The following is a 21,681-nucleotide window of genomic DNA, read 5'->3' on the forward strand; positions in this document are numbered from 1 at the left end:
CAGATGAATGAGCAAATTATTGCAACACATTTTATAAAGTCGCACTGACCTGATAAAAATAACTAATAATAATTTTATAAACAACAAAACTCTATCTTATGTAAAGTATATGAATTTAGACACTTCCTACTTTTTTCTGATCTAAACCTTCCCTTGTATATACAGGTTCTGAAAATGGTGTATTTATTGGCTGATGCAGTAATGATTTTTTTTTAAAACAACATCTTTAAAATTGCATTCAGTTGCAGACTGGCTGTGGCATTCTGATGTTTTTTAGCATATGTGATATGAAAGTGTTTCAGAAGTAAGAAATTTGATTTGAGCTTCCTGTTCCACCCTCCCACCAAGCCAGCATCCCATTGCCATTGGTTAGGGTCAAATGCCAGAGACTGCATTCCGAATAACTCTGTGCCATTTGAGAAAGCAGGAGCAAAGGTAAGATTTCTGTTTCTTTCTCCCCTATTAATTAGTAAAGTGGCATTTTAGAAACAGAACTAATACTTAAAGGCATGTGTTTAAATCTTTATAACAAAATGGTAGCATAATTATGAAGCTCACTTTGCTGTTTGCTTTTTACTGAGAGCACTCCTAAGAAAAGTAAATAACCTCTATCAAAATATTTGACAGCTCTTGGAGATGCCAGTATAGTTACAATGTGTTCCAATATCTTGCATATAAAATAGTATATCTTGCATATAAAATAGGAACATAAACTCAAAGGTTTCCCAAGCAGTTTTATCAGAGTAAGAGGATTTAAAGAAATATATAGAGGATTATATTTAACGTATATAGCTAGATACAGGTGTAAGTCACTGCTTTAAGATGAAAACTTCTCCAGCCAGATATATTTTAAAACTATATTTCTGTGATAAAAATGTCATTAATTCCTGTGAATATTACTATAGTAATAACTGCTGATAGATTTAGTGCCACTTCCTAATATACTTTTTACTCTGCATAGTTTATACTTTTCTTTTTCTACTGCATATTCAGCAAACTGGTACTTGGGTCTGCTCTCTGTCAGTTCATGCATTTAAGGCACAGTCGCTCAGTTTCAGCTTTCCATGTCCATGTGTGCCATTGGTTCAGTAATGAAGTTTCACAGAAGTGCTTTGTGGAAATGCCAAGACTAAGACACCCAGACAATTAAAAGTCCTAGGCATTGTGAGCAGTTGTAGTAATGGTATGTACTGGCCATGATAGGAACTAGCAAGAAATGTCACACAGTTTGAAATTATAAATTTTTAAAGATATTTAGAATATCAACTTAGAATTGTCTTCTATTAAGTATTTCAGTAATTTACAAATATATCTGTGGAGCCATTGACAGGTGTGTGTACTCTAAATTATTCAGTAAACAACAGTAATGTTTTAGGCAAAACCAAAAAATCTTAAGTTTTGTTGAAAATTAATGAGTACTGCAAAATGAGTACTGCAAAATGAGTACTACAATTAACCCTTAGTTAAAGGCAATGAGAGCTGCCCGTAGATTCTGTGTACTAGCATAAGAGAAAAATGAGAGCCTTGTGCTATTCATCATTCCCATTGGAATTTCATGCCTTCATGTGTAAACCTACTTCACAAAGGACTTCTTTCAAGAGGCAAAATATCAGTTTGTCTCAGTCTAGGCAGCCTCAAAAGGAAAAGCTTTTCATGAATTTCTAATATCATACACAGTGTGCTGCTTTTTAAGCAGTTTGTACTTGAATAAAACCATGTGTGTGATCCTCAGTATTTAATCCTTCAGTTTTATATGTATATCAGCACACTTTTTCATACCTGTGATTCCACTGATCATTACTGGAAGCTATCAGCAAATAAGGATGTAGTGAAAAGTGATAACTGGTTTCTGAATAGGTATTTGCATAGGGAAAGGTTGTTTAAAAATCAGGATTTGCAAAAGTTTCAAAAAAAATTAAAAGGGCATATTCTAAATTATTAGAATTATAAACACAAACTGAGTCAATTCAATATGCAAGTTACTGTTTACCTGAAAGAGCCATGTAGGCCAGGTCATCTGAACCTGCATCCAGGCTATGGGAGCATCATGCATATAGAACCCCCCTCCCCAATTTCTCACTGTCAGTAAAATCCAAAACATGATTGAGCCTGAAGTTCATGGGCAAATAAAGGTGCAACTGCTTAGAACTGCAATATGTTTCAAGTGTATGCTGTGTTATTGTGTGGTTATCTCCAGCAGTTATTTAGCATCCTGGTCCTACACATGCAGAGGTTATTTCATTTTAAGTCATACATAACATACAGCTGGTTCATATCACTCCATATAGCCATACTGGGTACATGTGCTTAGGAGACAGGGTTGTCATTCCACATGGTAAAGGCTGGGACACCCAGCTGTCAACAGGTACATCCCACTGCCACTTGGCTGGACAGAAGAGGGAAAATTGTCCAGAAAATAGGGGTCAATGTCATGGGCTGACATCATCCTCCATATAAATGGAAGCACTGTCAGTGCATCACTACAGATGTTCTAACACTTGAACAAAGCTCTAAACCAAAGGCTTTTGCCCAAATGTGTGAATTTCAAGCGACATGCTGTTGGCATTTCTGGGTCCATGGGGAATGAAATCAGTGTGTAACCAGTTACATGATTATGTTGCTGACAATTCCCTCCCACAGTAAGTCCTCTACCAGCAATCATATTAGGGGATCTCATGCTTGAAGACAGCAGTGCCTACAAGAACTGGACAGTTTATTAGGAAAGGGAGTTCGATAGTTCAGCCATGCAATGACTTTCTGAGACCAGCAACAATGCATGGTTGCTAATTCCACAGAATCACACTCAACAGTCTATATATCTCCTGCTTAGCATCTTCCAAGCCTTATAACATGATATGATGGCTTTGAGTCTTGATGTCCATACTAGAATGAGCTAACCTCTTATTGTCTTCAATAAGCAAAGTTCCTAAACAGCTAGTTTGTACTGCTAATAGAGAAGTAGATTATGCCTTACATTACATTTTCCATAAAGTTTACATGTATCATATTCTGTATTAAAATAATAGGAATATGTTAGTCATATTTACCAATTTATTTTCTCATAAATTCTAAACCAAAGACAAATAATAGTAACTAGAGCAGGGGTCCCCAACTTTTTGGAGCTTGCTGGCACATTTGGAATTCTGACATGGTGTGGCAGAGCACAGCCATAAAATGGCAGTCACAAAATGGCTGCTGCAGAAGATAAGAGTCAGGCACAAAATGATTGTTTCCACAATGAAGATCTTGTGCTATGGTGGCAGTTGCTGTCAAAGTCATATCTTTACAAATCTGCACAGCCATTCATATCTCCAATAGTCAATGAGAAGCCTTGCTGGGCAAAATGCCTATGCCACCCTGCCCACTCTCTAAAATACTTCAGAAAAGGTGACCAAAGACATCACATTGTGACCATGGTGACCAAAGACATCACATTGAGAAACCCTAAATTAGAGTTTTCAAATCTTGAAAAACATACATCTGGAAGGGAATAGGGTCCTCATGTATCTGGAAAGGAATAGAGTACACCTGTCCAGGCAAGGATGGGCTGTAATTAAGGTCATCAGAGAAAGTCACAATAGATTGATGGTCCAGGGGATGACCCCCTGTACAGTGGCCACCTTGATTATGCTGGCCCCATACAAGGCAAGACCCTCCTTGTCTGGTCCTATGTTAGGTGAGTGTGACCTCACCTTGCTTGGCCCAGTCAAGTTGTGACTCCTCATCTTGCCCAGGCAGGTTCCCCTTGAGTTGAGATTCTCCTTACCTTGACCAAACCAGTCCCTTGCAAGTACAGACTCTGCTCACCTTGCCTCACTTGGGCCATGACTTTAACAGATAAGATCTTTCTTGCATGCCCTGTTCAAGTCAGACTCTCTCCCACCTCACCAGACCAGTCTCATAGCAGTCCTTAACCCTGACCGCCCCTTTTTCCTTTGGTGAAATGGCCAGCCAGATATGTATGTGATCATCTCAAGGGCATGACCCTTTTCCAGTTCTGTTTTGTCTTCCCAATCTGCTCCTGCACTCCTGCACCTGTGAAACCATGGTACAGAGACCACATCCACAGGGAAATAGCTGAATGGTTAAAGGGAAAGAGCAGTTGCAAGCCACCATAGCCACCTTTTGTTGGGGAATTGTTTCCCTATTTGGGTAATAAGCAGAGTGAGAGGAAAGACCAGGATACTTTTGCTGTGATTATAAAAAAGAAACTTTACTTAACTAAATCAGGTTAGGGTACACATGGAATAAACATAACAAATCCTTACTATTCTAGTACAAACTTAGTTGCAGAACTTAGGCACATGTGAGCCCACATGTGGCCTAGGCATTTACCTCTTAAGGTGAATCCATCTTACAGGTACAAGAAAAAGAGAATGGAGTGTGAGACAAAGAAATATAGTTAAATTTATAACCTCTGACCTACGTGCTCTGCCTCACCTAAGCAATGTCGGATTAACTGCCCAATGACTCATCAATGAATTGATAGCAAGACACTGACCTCACTAGCTAATTAACATGCACACAGTTAACCCCTTGTTGTCAGGATTGTGACAGACACTTGCAAATCCTAACACCATTGCCACCTGGGAAGGGCACGGCGGAGAGGTCCCATGGTGACTGCCCTGGGAAGGGCAAAGGTAGGGCCTGTAGCCATGCTTGGAAAGGGCAGGGATGTCACGATGCTGACAGCCATGATGTCATCAAGGAGGGCCAGCAGGGGGCCTATATAAGGCCTGGCCCTGCCTCAGGCCCTCCCTTTCCTGCTGTGAGTACTGGAGAGTTTCCCACCCACCTCTCCCCCTTTGGTTGATGTTGTTAATACATGTGTTTTCTGTCATAGCCAACCTGGCTGTGAATGGGACCTGATCTGATGGTGGGGGTGGGGAGCTGGGGAGCTACCCTCTCTGAAAGAATATCCTTAGGAGGTTTGGGGTGGAGCAAGCCACAAGCCAGGTTGCCCAGCCGGAGGCTACTGAGGCTTGTGTTCCACAGTGAAAAAGCGGTTCTTCAGCAGAGCTCCTCAATGGCTGCACAAGGTTATCAATTTTCCTCCAACAGGGTAATTGGAGGAAAGGTTACACTGGGGGGCAGCAGTTGGGCTGCCCAGCATTCAGATCAGGTCCCATGCTGCACCTCATGTTTATTTCATCACTGTCAATAAAATGCTGTGGCTATAGCCAAAATATTTTACCCACAGATATGAGTGAGGTGTGGTTATTGGGGTATGGGGGACTCTGAGCAGTACTGGTCCCACCCTCGGGGGAGGGGGGCAATGGAAAACACTCTACTCAGTTGAGGCACATGGCTATTCCATGTGCTTGTAAGATCCCCTGATGCCCACATTCTTGATAACAGACCAACAAAGATAACTATAACGCAATCACACAGTACTAGCTTAAAGTTCATGTAACTCAGATAGCTAAGAGCACTGTAATTGACATATTTACTTACATTTAACCCAATACTGAAGATTATTAGGAAAGGAATTGAAAATTAAATGGCCGATGTTGTAATGTCCTGATATAGAGTTATGATGCAGCTCCATTTGGAAAACTGACTGAAACTCTGGGTCTTGTATCTCAAACAGGCCATTTAAGAACTAAAAAAAACACAGAACAGGGAAAGGAAAATGATTAGGGAACTGGAGCACACTTCCAATAAGGAAAGGCTGTAACTTATGCATAGAAAGGCTAATACAAAGCTCAATTTAAAGGAGCTCTGTGTCATCTTAAAGACTTAAGCATTTCTTGTTGCAGGGTTCCACAGAGAGGGAAAACCTTTTCAGGAATAGGTTTGTAGTTAGAGGGGGATAGTTTAGCGGTAGAGTTCACTCTTGGAATACAGAATGTTCCCATGTTAACAGTATTTCTGAGAAAGATCTGTGGTTAAGACTCTGACAACCACTGCCATTCAGGAACATGCTAAATAGATAATAGAGTCACTTAGTAAAGCAGCTTCATATGTTCAAGCCTTCAGTCCTATGTACATGGAAATAAGTCTCATTATACACAGTAAGGAATTATTTCTAAGTAAATATGCATGTGACCAGACAGAACATTGCTAAATACTCAGGGGGATATTGGGTTTGCATTTTGAACCTTTTTAAAATGGAGATAGCAAATCACAATTTGAAAAACAAGCAACCTTATCTGTCCAGGCACACATTGGGTTGCCTGACTCCAGGTGGGGCCTGGAGATTTCTCAAAGTTAGAACCAATTTCCAGGCTACAGAGATCACTTTTCCTTAAGAATGCCAACTTCCAGGTGGCATCTGAGGATCCCCTGGAATTACAGTTCATTTCCAGACTACAGATATCACTTTCCCTGGAGAAAATGGATGCTTTGAAGGGTGGACTCTATGGAATTGTATCCCACTGAGATCCTTGTCCTCCCCAGGCTTCATCCCCAAACCTCCAGGAGTTTCCCAACCTGGATCTGTCAACTGTAACCCCCATCCTCCACTAGTGGCTAGGGGAGCTGGTAACCTTAGTTCCCCTGGGAAAAATGGCTAATTTGGAAGGTGGACTCTATGACATTACACTCCACTGTGATCACTCCCCTCCCCAAACCCAGCCCCCACCCCAACATTTCCCAAATCTCCAGGAATTTCCTAACCTAGATTTGGCAACCCTATACACACTGCTCTGCCTTATCCTTCTTTCTCCCCCATCTCCTTCTTTCTCTCTGGCTGAAGAAATATCAGGAAAGAAGAAGCTTATTTCTGAAACACAGAAATGCCTCCATAAAAGTTTTAAAAAACTTCTGGCAAGGAGAGACTGCCAAACTCTTAAAGGCACAGTGCAGCAAAAGGCCCACAATTATTGGGCTGGAGGGGGGAAAGAGAGAGAGAATGAGAGAAATCCATTCTGCACAACACAAATTAAACATTTTGAGGTCTGAAAATAAAATGTATCCTGCAGGATGTCTACACATTTGCTCAAAATGTTTGAAAAACATTTTATTTTCCCTCAAATGTTTTTTTAAGACTAAGCTAGTGACTTTTTCCTCTGAAGTGTTTTGAAAAGTTTCATGTTTGCTGTGCAAAGAGCAGGAAATGTTTTATTTGTAACTGCTTTTGTGTCACTTGTGATTCTTTGTGCCACCCACAATTTGCAGAGTTTTCCCCAGGAGCATTTCCTCTGTTGACATCACTACTGGGTGATTTTTCATTTAAGTACATGAATCAACTTAATTTTTCCTGCTGATTTCAGCAATGTGTCACTTTCCCTTTTTTATTTTCAGGGAGACAGCTTCAAAGCTACAGAAACTCAAAATGGCAATTCTCATATCAAGTCTCTGTAGCTTTGAAGCTGTCTCCCTGGATTTTTTTTAAAGGGGATAGCGACAGGTTACTGAAATCAGTAGGCCAAAGCTGAGTTGATTCTTGTACTTAAATCAGTGTAAGGTCACCCAGCAGCAATGTCAACAGAGGGAATGTCCCTGGGGAAAACTCTGAAATGGATGGCAACACAAGCAGCACAAAATGGTGGGTGCAATGAAATGAAAGTGAGAGCTCTTGCCGTGGGCAGCAGGTTGGAAAAAAGAACTGTTTTTGCCTAAAATGCTTTATTTCCCCACACTGCAGGAGAAAAAACCCCAAAAGGTTTTTTCTTAAAATGTTTCCCAAACATTTTAAATGATCTGTGTGGAAATGATCAGAGATGTCAGCTGGCTACTGATGAGAAGGAGCAAAATCCATCCCTGCAAGTAGGAATCCAGGACACTTGGCAACTCTAATAGTAACATAATTTGGAAAAAGATTACTGTACTTAGAAAAATGAAGTATACTGCTTCTGTCTGTTGGATATGTTTTATTTCATGGTTGGTAAAAAAAATCATTAGAAAGGTTCAGGAATGGAGGTTTTCCATGATTTAAAAATGCTTTACCTCTGAAATTGTGTTCTGCTGCTTTTCATCTGTCAGCTTGAATGGCTGATTAGCCTTTATAAGGGCATAGAATGTATTTTTTTTAAAACCCTATAATTATCAGAGTTTTAGTTAAAATGGTTAAATATTGTACATCTAAAATTATATAATTTTACCACTAGATTTTAATCACATTTTTATGCTTTCTTTTGCTAGAACAAGATAGAAGAATGAAGAATTTGGCAAGCATTTTTGTGGGAATTATAATATTTTATGTTATTGCAGCTGCTCCTACAATGAATTCCATAGCATATGACTCTGAAACATATGACATTGGTTTAGAAGATCTGGATAATCTATATGACTATGATGAAAATCTGTCAGTTGATCAGGCACAGGTAATTCACAAGAGGTATATTTGATTCTTTGTACTATGTAATCTATAAATAACTATGGATTGTGAGATTCCTGAAGATTTTTGGCGTGGAGGTGGAATTTGGGGAGGGGAGAGATCTCAATGGAGCAAAATGCCATGGAATTCCTCTTACAAAGCAGTCATTTTTTTTTGCAGGGGAACTGATTTATTTTACCTGGAGACCTGCTGTAATTCTGGGAGATCTCCAGCCACCACCCGGAGACTGATAACCTCCCCGCCCCTCTATCATTTCAAAGAACAGGCCCCATCTAAAGATTGGCAATCCTACAACTCTAGTGGCTGTTCCACAACTCTAGCGGCTGTTCCATAAAATATAACTTTAAAATGGAACTATCAATCCAATTGTATAAACAACCATTTGTCATTCTTTAAAGTAGCCATTCTCTTCAAGGGAACTGTTTGACAAGGGAACTGTTTGATCTCTGTTAAAATTTGGGGAGATAGCCAGGTTCCACCTGGAAGTTGGGAACCCCAGCATCAGTGCAGGTTCAGGACTTTTTGAAAGCTCTTCTTTGTGACAGGACATGGAGAGGAAAATTACACTTGGCTGTTCATGCAAAGTAATTTACATGAGCATGAATTTAATCTCCCTTAATAACATGTTCCTTAAATTAGGTACAAGGGAAGCCGAGGTATTTTTCAGGGGAAAAGATGGATAGTTTTAAAAGCATTAAAAACATTAAATAAACCTCACATTTATCCAAGCCAGTAGTTTTGTACTAATATATTATGTATCCTGTCTCTCTGAAATATATGTTTGAGTCATCTCTCAGGTGCTAAGGCATGTTTACATTTTGTGTTGGTCGCCTTGCATAGAAGAAATTCAGCCTCTAGTCTTGGAAACCACTTTCTGATATTACTACAATCCTTTGAAAAGAAAATTAGCATCTCTTAATACATGTGAATTTATTTTAATCATCCGAAGGCAATAGCTTTTGGATAGAATAATACTAGAAGTGAATCTTTTGGAAGTTTTGACTATTCTGTATAAATGTGCTGCTGAGGTGAATGTCTGGCTTTCATTTCTCCAGGAACTTGAAACTTTTTTGAAAGAATTCATCCTAAGGGAACTTATTGTTGAGAAGAGTCTTAAGTAAAGAAAAGTTGCTATTCAAGTAGTGAGATAATTTATGTGGCTGTTTCAGAGGAGAGACAACAGGAAAAAGGAAATGTGCAAAGAAAATAAACATGAGAACAAGGAAGATATGGTTAGGTCCAGCAGGAGAAAGGGATTAGGAAGGAGTACATTTTTAGCTGAATCCATTTTCATTAAAGGTTTTGTGTGTCTTAGAGCTCAGCTTGTAAATGTAGTATTTTTGTTTCATAAGCATTTCTCTCTTATTGGGTGTAATGTAGCAGACATATTCCAGAAATTTAGCCATGTTAGCCTGCTAACTGCTAAAAAGTTATTGGAGAGGGGACAGTTAGTGCATCACATTTGAAGCAACAGACATGAAGGTTGCCAAAGTAGAATTCTGGGCAGAATGCATGATGAACTACAAACCTACAGAATTGGGTAGTGAAGGAATTCTGCTTTCACACTTTTGACTTGCTCCTAAAATAGATGAAATGGAATTTGAAGTGCTGGTCAAGAGTCTAAACTTGGGACCAAAGCAGAGGCGTAGCTCCAAGGGGACGGAGGCATGTGACAGACCGGGCGTGCGCCCCTGTGGGGGTGTGGCAAGGGCATTCCAGGGGCATGGTGGGGGCATTCCAGGAGTGTGGCAGGGGTGTTCCAGGACTGGATGGGGTGGAGGATGCACCGGTGCACCGGGTGCTTTTCCCCCTGCTACGCCTCTGGACCAAATATAGGCCATATATGGGTTGGAGCAGTTTGGGTATAAACCTCCTTTGAACTTTAACAATATTCAGTTCAGGGAAGGGGTATTTCCAGTGGCTGTGTGTAGAATGCACTGTACTTATGAATTCATTAATTTATTCACATGCATACATGGGTTGAAGTGCAATCATTTAAAAATATTGTACATTAGTTCTTTTACCTCAAGTATGAAAACTAAAGTAAATGGTTTTTACCTTAGAGCCAGTGGGACATACTTGTTTGTTTGTTGGACTGGAACCTGGGGAATTCTGGTTTAAATCCCTACTTTGTCATGGAAGTTTGCTGGGAAATGTTGGACCAGCCACTTGCTCTTACACTTGCTCTTAACCTAGCTTACCTCACAGGGCTGTTGGGGGAGCAGAAAATGACACTTCTTTGGGTAAACATTTAGGACAAAATAGGAAATAAATGTTTAAATAAAAACAGGTGACCTGTGGTTTTCATTCATTGTCCTTTAACCCATTACATTATTTATGCCTGATTTTGGTAATGTAAGCTATTTCCTTCAAAACCTCACAGCCCCATAAAATAATTATAAGTTGCTGCTTAACATATTATGTGCTGTATCAGATTAAGTCTCAGTTTGTTTTAGAATTATGCTGTGTTTATTTTCATAGAAGCAGTCCTTAGATTAGTGTGATAAAATCAAAGAACAAAGTTGGTGGGTAAGAAAGTTGGATATTCAATAATAAAATACTAATCAGTGAAAGCAAAAGAGTTATTAATCTTCCTCAGAAAGAATCTTTGAAATGAGACTTGAGTTGGGATAGCATGGAAGTAAATGTCAAGGTTCCTTAGATTCTGCATATTTAGAATATTAAAAGGGAATGTAAATCCTAGTGTAATTCTCTGATCAAAAGCCTGACTTAAACACAATAATTTCCTCTGCTTTGGCATTCAGTAAAACAAAGTAGCATCTGTCTGGATGGAAGAGATATTTTTTCATAAGGAATTGTATAAAAGCCTAATTGTAGAAGAAAGACAAACTTATAAAGAAGCAAAGAACTTTTGTACCATTGCATGGAAGAAACATGTGTTGATTCTACATACAAGGATACAACCAGTTACTCAGATAATGCTTACCTTGGGACTTTTCTGTGCACAATGGGCTTATAGAGGGCTCTCCTCACATTATTTACACCAAGGAGGCAGCCCAGTGCCTGCTGTGCAGCTGTTTATCAAAATCTCAACCAGCTTCTCCTTTAGCTGTTTCAATTAACGCTGCCCATCAACAGCCTTAAAGGCACTGCTGATATTTTCTTCCCCTCCCTTCCCCTCCCTTCCCCTCCCAAACACACTCCCACTCCTACTCACTCACCATCTCTCACTGCTGAGGCAGGAGAGGCTGGTTTTCAAAATAGAAGTTTGTCTGAAAGAAACTTTTTAACAGCAGAATGGGGGAGCTGTAGTGGAGCCTGAAAGAGACCTTATTTGGTACCAGTATATTGATACAAACATATAAAGAAGCAGGAAGGGATACTGTATCGTGGGATACTGTTTTAGAATGTGAATTTTAAACTTTTTATATGTTTTATATTTGGTATTATATTGTTCACCGCCCTGAGCCCTTCGGGGATAGGGCGATATATCAAATCAAATAATAAACAAACAAACAAACAAATAAGGAGTCAGCAACAGGGAGGGCTGTGAGGGGGAAGCATGCAAAGCAGCATGAGGGAATGGTGGGAATGCTGGCTGTGGGCAGAGAGAAGAGGTTTAGGGCAAACTTGTGACCACTGACAAATTTGCCCACTCAGGCTGCGAAGCAAAATTCAATTTGCACTAGAAGTGGTTTTGTTTGCCATGGGGAGAGCAGAAAGTGAAGGTAGGGCTTGAGAAAATACACCTATACAAGAAATCTTGCAGTGACACACATTTGCTCCCATCACACTGCTGATGCCTTGTGAGTAATTAGCCTACAGGTCAGAAAGCAGCACTTTGATGAGGTTCCCCAGGATCTCTGCACTATGTGAACAACCACTTCGCACAAAATATATGCAATTCAGATTTTTTAAAAAAACAGCTCTGTATCACACACACACACCAGTTATATAACTGGGGATAAATTTCACTTAATTTCCACACTGAAACTATTGTTGAAAGTGTTTATTTAAGCAAGAAGATAAAGAAATCTGAATTTGGTGATACAGGTAGAATACATGCTTGAAAATCAAGAGACACTTTTCCATGAGGCTCCTGGATCTATCATTTTCTTTCCTGTTTCATGCAGGATCTTTCTCCTTGCTGTAAGATTGCTGAAAACAAGATCAGGGAAGAGAAAAAATAATGTTGGTTGGTTTTTTAAAAAAACTTTTATGAAATGAAACCAGCCAACTCAGTTCTGACGCAGATTCATCCAATAGTTAATTGTTTACAGCATTTCCAGCAGCCATCCAGTTCTCTGAATTCAGTGACTGTAGGAGATGATCTCAACTGTTGTGCTAGCTTGACCTGGAAAAAAAATAATGTGACTATGAATTCTTGGGTATAACTGAAGATTTTTTGACAAAATTGTTTTTATATTACATTGACAAGTAAATGAACCAAGTTTATATTTACACTGGCAATAAAGGTTCTTTTGCAAAAAATATAATGGGCTCTAGAAAACTTTTGCTTGTCATTTCTGTCATTGTTCATGAAACATTAAAATTCAACATGTATAAGAATTTGCAGGATGCTAATCTCAAGAGACATGAATTCCCTTTTGCTTGTGTGCCTGTGCAGGTCTTTTAAAAGTTAGTTGTTGCCAGTATTCTTTCCCTTAATTGTAAATGGCAGTTCTCTGTAGGCGCCACCCCTTTTATGTTATACAACATGCTCGCATCAGCGCAGCCTTCCTCCTCCACTGGGGAGTATGGCCAGCTCTTTAAAAACTGAGTTGTCACCAAAACACTTTTTATATAGATAAGATATTGCGGTGAATGTAAAGGAACAGCTGTTTTAGCAATCAATAACATTACCCAGGTGCATTAACAAAATTTGTAATATTAGAATGTTGGTCAATATGCTTACTTTTGAATGACACAGCTCCATATAATCTGTGGTTTCTGTTGCAAAAGCTAATGGGAAAAAAATGAGTGCCAGTTATGAAAAATGAGCTTCCATGACCATCAACCACGGAGACTAATTTCTGCAGTTAGGTTACAACTTGTTTATATAATGCCATGCAAACAGGAGTTTCTGCTGTCACTGAAGAATTTAAATTCTCTAAGGCATCATATGAATATATAATTTTGAGACTTTCTGGATCTCAGTCTGAGTAAATCAACAGACACTTAAGAGAAACAGCTAATGAAACCGTTTCAAAATCGATTTTCATTTCACCAGCAAAACTAAAATAACAGACGTCTTTGAAAGAAAGTGCAAAATATCCAGTTAGCTGAGTATAGTTGGATGGAAAGAAGCATATAAGGTGATAGTCAATTCTCACAATTAATAATGTTTAATATTTTATTTTGCAGTTTCACTCATAATATGTAACTGGGCCTTGAATAGACATTAAATTAAAGATTGCAGCAATATTATTTATTTAGGTAATATATCCTCTGCCAATTCTTTCTTAAAAGAAAAATATTAAAAGCAACTTGCAATCACAACACAAACCTATTTTGTAAAATGCAGAGTTAAGTGTCCAAACAAATTAACAATAGAAATCAGTGCAAATATAACTTCCTTCTAGAACAAATAAAAGTGTCAATAGGGATGTCCTTCGGAAAAAAAATAATTATAATGTTAAAGATATGGTTTTACTATTTATTCTTGATTTTGGGATAGGACAGTACCAGTTCTGGATTCACATGTTTTGTTTGTGGGTACTCTCTTCTTTCACAAAGTATGGAAGGTTTCCTTTGTAGAAAACTACAACCAACACCCCATCATGAAAAATATTTGGAATTTTAAAAAAGGAAAGAAAAAAGCATATGCATGTGATTGCACGTGATGAATCAATCACCTAAGTGCTTTGAGACTTTGCCTTCCTGCTGGACGTCCAGTTTAATTACTACTACTGTTCTACCCCCCATGTGAATCTATTTTTGGTGCCCTGTACTTGGTTAGGATAGAGTGGGGGAGACACAAGCCAGGTTCAACAGTTCAACAATAGGTTTATTACTTGAGAGAATCAAGACCCTAACTCCTCCCTTGGGTCTATCTAAATCAGAGTACTTGCTTGTCTTGGGCAAATTTGAAGCTGTAGATTGTGTCTTCTCTTGGCTGCTTTCAAGAAAGTCTACTGTGTCTTGCTTCCTTTTAGTTCTTTCAGTCTTTGTCTGGTTCTAATTGCTGTTAACCTTCACTTGTTCTCTGAGGACCACCATATACGTCACGAATATTCCAGTCTCCAGCTACCCTTGGCACCTCGCTCTGACTGACTGACTAGAACTAAAACAGGGATTGCTGGGTAAAGAGGGAAACTGCCTATTGGGAAATGTCTTAGGGACAGGTGCTAACTAAAATACCCTCCCTTAGAAGACTTAACAATGAACTAAACCCATGCTAACTATGGGGAAACGAAAGCATAATGGGGAAATAACAAAAGCCACTGTGGAGGCATGATAACTATTTTAAGGAATTCCTGTTGCAGGGCAGGAGGTGTCTTTAAATCCTCTCAGAACAGCAGATGTGGACCTTAAAAATTCCTACTCTGGAGCTTGAGTTCAGTGATGCTTGACTAGGAAAGCTCCTAATCCTTGCAAGGATCCAATTGGAACAAGATAAAATATGGTGCCTGATGCTGATGATGACAGAAAGAGCCCAAACAAGAAAAGACAACATTGATTTTTTCAGGGGTATTTTTCATAAGGACTAAAAATGCTACATTTGTCTTTGCCATTCCAGAAATCAGAGTAATGACTCAAAAGTCTGAGCCCTGATAAGGCTGGTGAGGGCAGAATATAAAAATAAAACAAGACAGCAATTTTTGTACATATTTTAGCTCAGGAATTTCAGGAGGTAGAACCCTATTCACCGAGATAAAAGAGGTGGTGCCAAATTAACCTTGGTGGTAGATATGTTCCATATTTTGGAAGCGACAGCTGAAAGCACCTCTCTTATATGCCTACCAGTCTAATTTCAGATAATGTAATGGTTCACCATCAGCACACTCTTGACAATTTCATGTGTGTGTGCGGGGGAGGGCTCCACATATCTTAATAAGCATAATCAGTGCACAATCAAAAGTTAAAAAAGAAACCTCCATAGAAAATCTACTCTGTTTGATGTTAATTAGATCCAACCTAAATCAAAACATATTCATTTCAACAGGGGATGATGGTAAAATTATATTTCATAATCTAATCAGACTCCACCCCAACATTTTATCAGATCATATTCCAATGGCATTTTAAATTAGGAAAGAAAAGGAAAGGGAGGAGATTTTAACTTCCATGGTACATATTTCTATAATCCTACAATTAAGGAGTCATGCAAAAAGCATTTCTATGGATTTCTTGAGGTTGCACAATCATTAGGTCTCAGCATACATTTCTACAATTCAGGAACAGCACATCCAAATCTAATAAGAGCATCTAATTTGAATTGGGTGACATATTTTAATATCAGAGCAGAATCTTATGATTGAACCATATGCCAGTTCCCTCTTTTGCATGCTTCAGTGGCCTAAGGAAGGAGGACAACGCGCTTGAGTGCCATAAGAGTATCTGATAAAAGGAGACATTGTGATACTTACCTTAAAATTACCTTAAAAGTCCCTGTGTTGCTGGTTACAAGCAGCATGTGAAAATGCTTTTGCTGCAGATGGTGAGACCTTTCTTCACTCCAATAAAGACACAACAACGACAGGCTGGAAAAGGAATGGGCCGCAGCCCAGTTTATTAATTATTAATCAATAACATGATCAAACTTGAACTATGTACAAATGAAGCTGGGCGGCAAACGGGTCGCACATCAACATCCCAATCTCCATTGGGAAACTGACGGGAAGGGAAGCCCCAGAGATATCACTCCGGCTTCCACCCTTCCCGCCTTTGCTGAGGAGATGGGCACCGGCTAAGCCCATGGCCGCCCACCGGCCCACCCTCCTCCTGGACTTGCTGGGGTGTTGGGCACCGGCTAAACCCTCGGCCGCCTATCGGCCCGACCCAACCCCACTCCCTGGGGTGTCGGGCAGCTGCCCGGCCTGCCGGCCTGCCAGCCTGCCCGCCCCACCCCCCGGCCCTTCCACAGGGCACAAGCCTGGGAGAACCTGCCGGAAGGCTCATTTTCTCCCCAGATGTGCGACACCCGTTGACAAACCCGCCACGAGCTGCCCCTCTTGCAGCTCCCCGCCCAAGCTTCTCAAGCCTGAGCCTGTCTGATCCTCACCAAGCGGAGGAGGGTAAAACGGACCGATTGTAACCAAAGGTCCAAGCCCCACCGGGACAGGTGGACACCGTCCGGCTCATACAGGTCCTTGTTGTCCTGGGTGATCTCTGTGTGGTCCGCCACCGCTCCCCCGAGGGAGGGCACCACCTTGGCGGCCGCCTTGTTGACCTTCCGGTGGGCCCTGTCCACGGCCGTGGGGTCCAACGCTCCCCTCCAATGTACCCGCTGCAGGAGCTCAGACCAAACCAAGGTCATGCCCGGCCGGTGCCTGGCCAAGCTCCTCAGCGTGGTGGCCACTGCCCATCGAAGCTCAAGGCCCGACCTGGCCGGGAGATCTTCCTCCCCCAGGTGGATAACTAAGATGTCCGGAGTGGCCAGTTGGAAAATGTACTCTATCAGCTTGGCCTCAAGCTCGTTCCATAACATATTCCCCTGCCCCAACCAGGTAATCCTCACGTGAGCCGCGAGTCCAAGGTGCCGGCCCCAGTTGGATGAGCAGGCGTAGTCCCCGGCTTGGTTGACAAAAACTGTGCCCCACGACCCACACCTGTCGAAAAACAGTCTGCGGCGTCCCTGGAGGCACTGCAAAGGGAATCAACAAGTTAGGTGAGGGCGGATGTAAGCCCGAAATTGCACCCGACCGCCACCTGCCCAAGGTGTGGATGTCGTCCTGGGCCCTGCCCTCCTGCGCCGCGGTTGTGGCGGCCCCTATTCTGAAGGAGTGCAGGCCGAACTCGGCGGCTGGCAACCCTGCCCGAGCTAGGCACGCCCTGAACACCGCCAGCATCTGAAACCTGGTGAGAGGGGACCCGTCCTCATGCACCAGGAGCATCCCTCCTTGCCGTGGCCTATGCCGGAGCCAGGTGGTTAGCAAGGCAAGGGGGCAGGTTGCGTCACCCGGCAGCACCGGCATGGTGACCCAGGCTCCATGGCCTTCCTGGTCGGTTTTGGAATGGGCAAGCCATGCATAGACCATGTCCCCGGACAGGACAAGATGCTGCCTTTGTAGCACAGTGCTGGATGGCCGGTCCCTGGTAGGGGCAACTAGCTCCCCCAGCCTGAAAGCCCCGTGATGCGCCAGGTGAAAGGCGGCTGCGAAGAGCAAGCGCTCATAGCGTGAGGCGCACACCTGCCGCAGCTCCCCAGTGACTGCTCGCAACACCTCCCTGGTGACTGGGCGCCTTAGGTCCCCTTGCCTAGGGCCCACCCGCAGCCAGCCTGCCACAAGCCGGCGGACTACAAATGCCTTAGTAACGTCTGGGAAGCCTGAAATCCTGCAGTAGAATGCAATCCCAGCCAACTGGACCCCCATGGTTTGCGGATGCATCCCCCGCCCGTGAAGTTGAACCAAGTACTCAAGTAGGAGGCCTGTGTCCACCCCACTACGGACTGAGCGCCCTGTCGTCGCTGCATAGCTCTGGAAGTCCCGCACGGCTCTGTCGTACTGCCTACACGTGGCCGGTGCCAATGAATTCAAAACACCTGTGATGACGGCTCGTTGCCAAGGTTCCACAGGGACGCCGGCACTGTCGCCGGGAACAGCTCCGCCCCGGGGGCCAGGCGCCTGAAGCGATCCACCTGCTGGCGAGATAATACGTCAGCGATCTCATTCTGCAAACCTGGAACAAAAGCAGCTTTGAAGGAAATGTTATAAGTCAAGCAGGTAAGGACAAGATCGCGCACCAGGCGCATGACCCGTGCGGATTTGCTGGATTGCCTGTTCACCACACGCACAACAGCCTGGTTGTCGCACCAAAAGAGCACCCTCTTGTTAAGCCAGCATTCGTGCCAAATGTGCACCACCACCAGGATGGGAAACAGTTCAAGAAAGGTGAGATCCCTGGTGATTCCCAGTGCGTGCCAGGATGGGGGCCAGAGGCCCTGTGCCCAACGACCCTGGAAGTAAACACCAAAACCAAAGGCCCCTGAGGCATCAGAGTGCACCTGTAGCTCCATGCCAGGTTCTACAGACAACTGCCACAAGGAGATGCCGTTAAAGCCATGTAGAAAGGATTGCCAAACCTTCAGGTCCTCTTTCAGTCCCCTTGTAACCCTAACGTGATGGTCGGGGGACCTGCAGCCGGACAATGACCTCACCAACCGGGAGCAGAATGCCCTGCCTGGTGCCACCACCCTGCAGGTGAAATTAAGGTGACCCAGTAAGGACTGGACCAGGCGCACCCTGCATTTTCGCAGGGGCATGATCGACTGGATTAGGTTGGCTAGGGTGGTCAGCTTGTCTCTAGGGAGTGAGGACGTGCCGTGGACAGTGTCCAGCTGTATGCCTAAGTAGCTAAGGGCGGGTGAAGGGCCCTCCGTCTTTTTGGGAGCCAAAGGGACCCCTATCTCGGCTGCCAGTGCCTGGAAGGCCCCCAGAGCGACCTCGCACTCCCTGGTGCCCTGCCGTCCAATGAACAGGAAATCGTCCAAGTAGTGTGTCACTAACCCGGAGGGCACCCTTTGCCTGAAGGCCCATTCAAGAAAAGTGCTGAAGGCCTCGAATGCGGCACAGGCTATGGAGCATCCCATGGGCATTGCCTTATCCACATACCAGTGCCCTTGAAAATGGATGCCCAGCAGCTCAAAATCTAGGGGAGAAATGGGCAGGAGCCGGAAGGCGGACTGGATGTCGCATTTTGCAAGTAATGCACCTGCAAGTAATGCACAGCTAGTCTGATAAGGCCGATGGCCTCGTCTAGGGTGGCATACCGCACTGTACACACCCCAGGGTCTATGAAATCGTTCACTGAGTCGCCCCGGGGATGGGAGAGGTGTTGTATCAGGCAAAACTCCCCCGGGGCCTTTTTTGGCATCACTCCAATGGGGAGACCCTCAGGTTGGGTAGTGGAGGCTGGCTGTAGGGACCGGCAATCTGACCGGCCTTCACTTCCTTATCCAGCTTGTCTGCCACCACGTCGGGGTGATCCAGAACCGATTTCAAGTTGTTCGCCTGGTAGGCCCTCCTGCACCCCTGGTAAGGGATTCTGAAACCCGCTGCAAAGCCATCCTCCAAAAGGCCTGCTGCATGCTTGTCAGGATAATGCTGCAGCCAGTCTAACAGCACTCCCAGCTGGACGGGTGTGGGCGCCAAGGTCTGCAGCAAGGCTGGAGTTTCAATGCTTCTGGGAGGCGGCAGCGCCGCCCTGGCCGCCGGCGTCCTTCTGAGAGGGCCCGGCGCCAGGGGGAATTCCGGGCTCTGGCCGACCCGAGGGAGGGCGGCCGACTGGTTTCGTGCAGACCATCCTGCTATGGTTCCCAGAACAATTGGAGCAAACATGATCATACTTGCATTTTGGTCGCTGGCAAGCGCCTCTATTAAATTCCCAGCAAGTCCCTTTCGCCACCCCCCGTCCCAGGTAGCTTCTGGGAGGCCTCTCGAGGCTCCTTTCATGGCTGGCTGGACCACGACCATCCACGTTTGGTCGTGGATGAGGTCCCAGCGAAAGCGGCTCTTGTGGGAAGCGTTCTTGCGAATAGCCTCATCATAGGCTATGGCTGCGGGTTCGCCGGCCAAGGACCGAGCCCGCAGCACATGTGCCATATGGGCCGTCAAGTGCCAGGCTCGCAGAGGGTAAGCGGCCGCTATCAGGGCCAGGTATTCAGTAAAGCCCTGCAGCCAGTTGTTAAAGGTCCGCTCTGCTGCTGCAGGGTCCTTCCTTTTTTTTTATCGGCCTCGCCCCTGGACAAGCCATGTTCCCCCTCCCGCCTCAGGCATCTGAATACGTCCACGTAATACCCGTTGAGAGCCTGCTCCCGGAGCTTCCTGGGGAGATGGGACCCGGGAGGGTTCCCATTGTTATCGGGGACCGCGCCGGTAGACGGCGCCTCCAACCCCCGAAGGCGCCTGTGTTTTGCCAGCCGGGGGGGAGAGCGGGCACCTTCTCCCCCTGGAACCAGAACTCCCCGCTAGCCTGCATTTCATCATCCTCAGTTGACTCACCCGATGAAGAGGAACTGGGCAACCGCCTGGAGGACCGGGAATGTCGCGACGACCGCTTCTTCCTCCAGCCCTCCTGCTCGGAGGGGCCCATGGATGCGTCCACAGACGTGGACACGCTCACGGGAGGAGACAGCTGGAGTTCTTCTGCCGGCCCGCCCGCCGGGCCCGCTCCCTCCGCGCCAGCGGCCGCCGGCGCGGGTGGCTCTGGGTCCCCCGATCCACTGGGGGTCCCGGGACTCCCGGACGATCCGCCGAGGGCTTGAGAGAGATGAAGCAGCGTGTCCGCCAAATTCCGGACCAAGGTGGGATCGGGAGTTGCATCACCGGCAGGTCCGGAGGGGGCGGGAGCCCCGCCAGGGCCCTGCTGTGCCCCGGGGATCACTTCCCTGGATGAAGAGGGCTGCTCCGCCGAGCCCGCCAGCCTGCCCCTGCCTATGGGGGATAAGCCCAGGGCCGCGGCGGCAGCCGCCCGCGCGGCTGCGCCGATCCGCCTGACCACGGGGCCTTCCCCCACAGCCCCGGGCCCCATCTGGGCACGCACCCTGTTGAGGAGGGCCCGGGCCCTGCCTGAAGGTGGCCGGTCCTCCTGGGAGGACTCCTTGCTCTTCGCCCGCTTCGGACCCATAGCGGCGAAGCAGAGACCTGGCCCGCGGCCGAGAGTGAAAATAGAAGAGGAGTGGTGGAGAGGAAAGGAACGGAAAGAAAGTAAGCACAAGTAAAGTCGGACCAAGAAGGAGGAGCTGAGAAGGGTGAGGAGTAGACCAAGCAAGCGGGAGAATGGCCGAGACCAGGTTCCTTCCAGGCCTTACGCTCGACTCAGTTCTGCACACCACGCCTTTCTGAGTCTCGCCGCCGGGAAGGGCGCGGACTGGGTGAGGCGTTCTTATATACCCTTGGCTCCTCCCGCCTTTACCGGCTGGGAGCCAATCATTGCACCCCGTTTCTGCAGCATGCCCCAAGCCATGCATGCAACTTATTTTTGCTCCTTGGCTCACCCCGGCAGCAATGGCTGCCCCCGGTTATTCGGTTGCAGCTTTTTTAAAAAAAAGATACTCACTTTTTATGAGTTCCTAATTGTCTCACTTTTTAAAGGAACATCATTACACTGTTCCTTCGGAATTTCTGTAGAAGTTCAGAGGAAAGCAGTGCATTGCCTATGGAAGTCTGTCTATGGAAGACTTTAATTGCCTAAGGAATTAGGCAGTGCATTGCCTAAGGAAGCCTTTCTCTTCTGGGTTCACTTTATGTGGCTATGATATCATAGCTTCAACATTC

General features: G+C 44.6%; 1 protein-coding gene across 1 annotated transcript in view; it reads left to right on the top strand.

Moving 5' to 3' along the window:
- Window positions 1-335: 335 nt before the first annotated feature.
- EPYC (epiphycan) overlaps window positions 336-21,681 on the top strand; it is a 49,066-nt gene continuing 27,720 nt past the window's right edge. The window contains exons 1-2 of the mRNA XM_048499189.1: window positions 336-435; window positions 8,086-8,267. Of these exons, the coding sequence (XP_048355146.1) occupies window positions 8,100-8,267 (168 nt within the window). The 5' untranslated portion in view covers window positions 336-435; window positions 8,086-8,099. The remainder of the gene's footprint in view (window positions 436-8,085; window positions 8,268-21,681) is intronic.

Source organism: Sphaerodactylus townsendi, linkage group LG06 (genome assembly GCF_021028975.2).
Source record: "Sphaerodactylus townsendi isolate TG3544 linkage group LG06, MPM_Stown_v2.3, whole genome shotgun sequence".
Taxonomy (NCBI): Eukaryota; Metazoa; Chordata; class Lepidosauria; order Squamata; family Sphaerodactylidae; genus Sphaerodactylus; species Sphaerodactylus townsendi.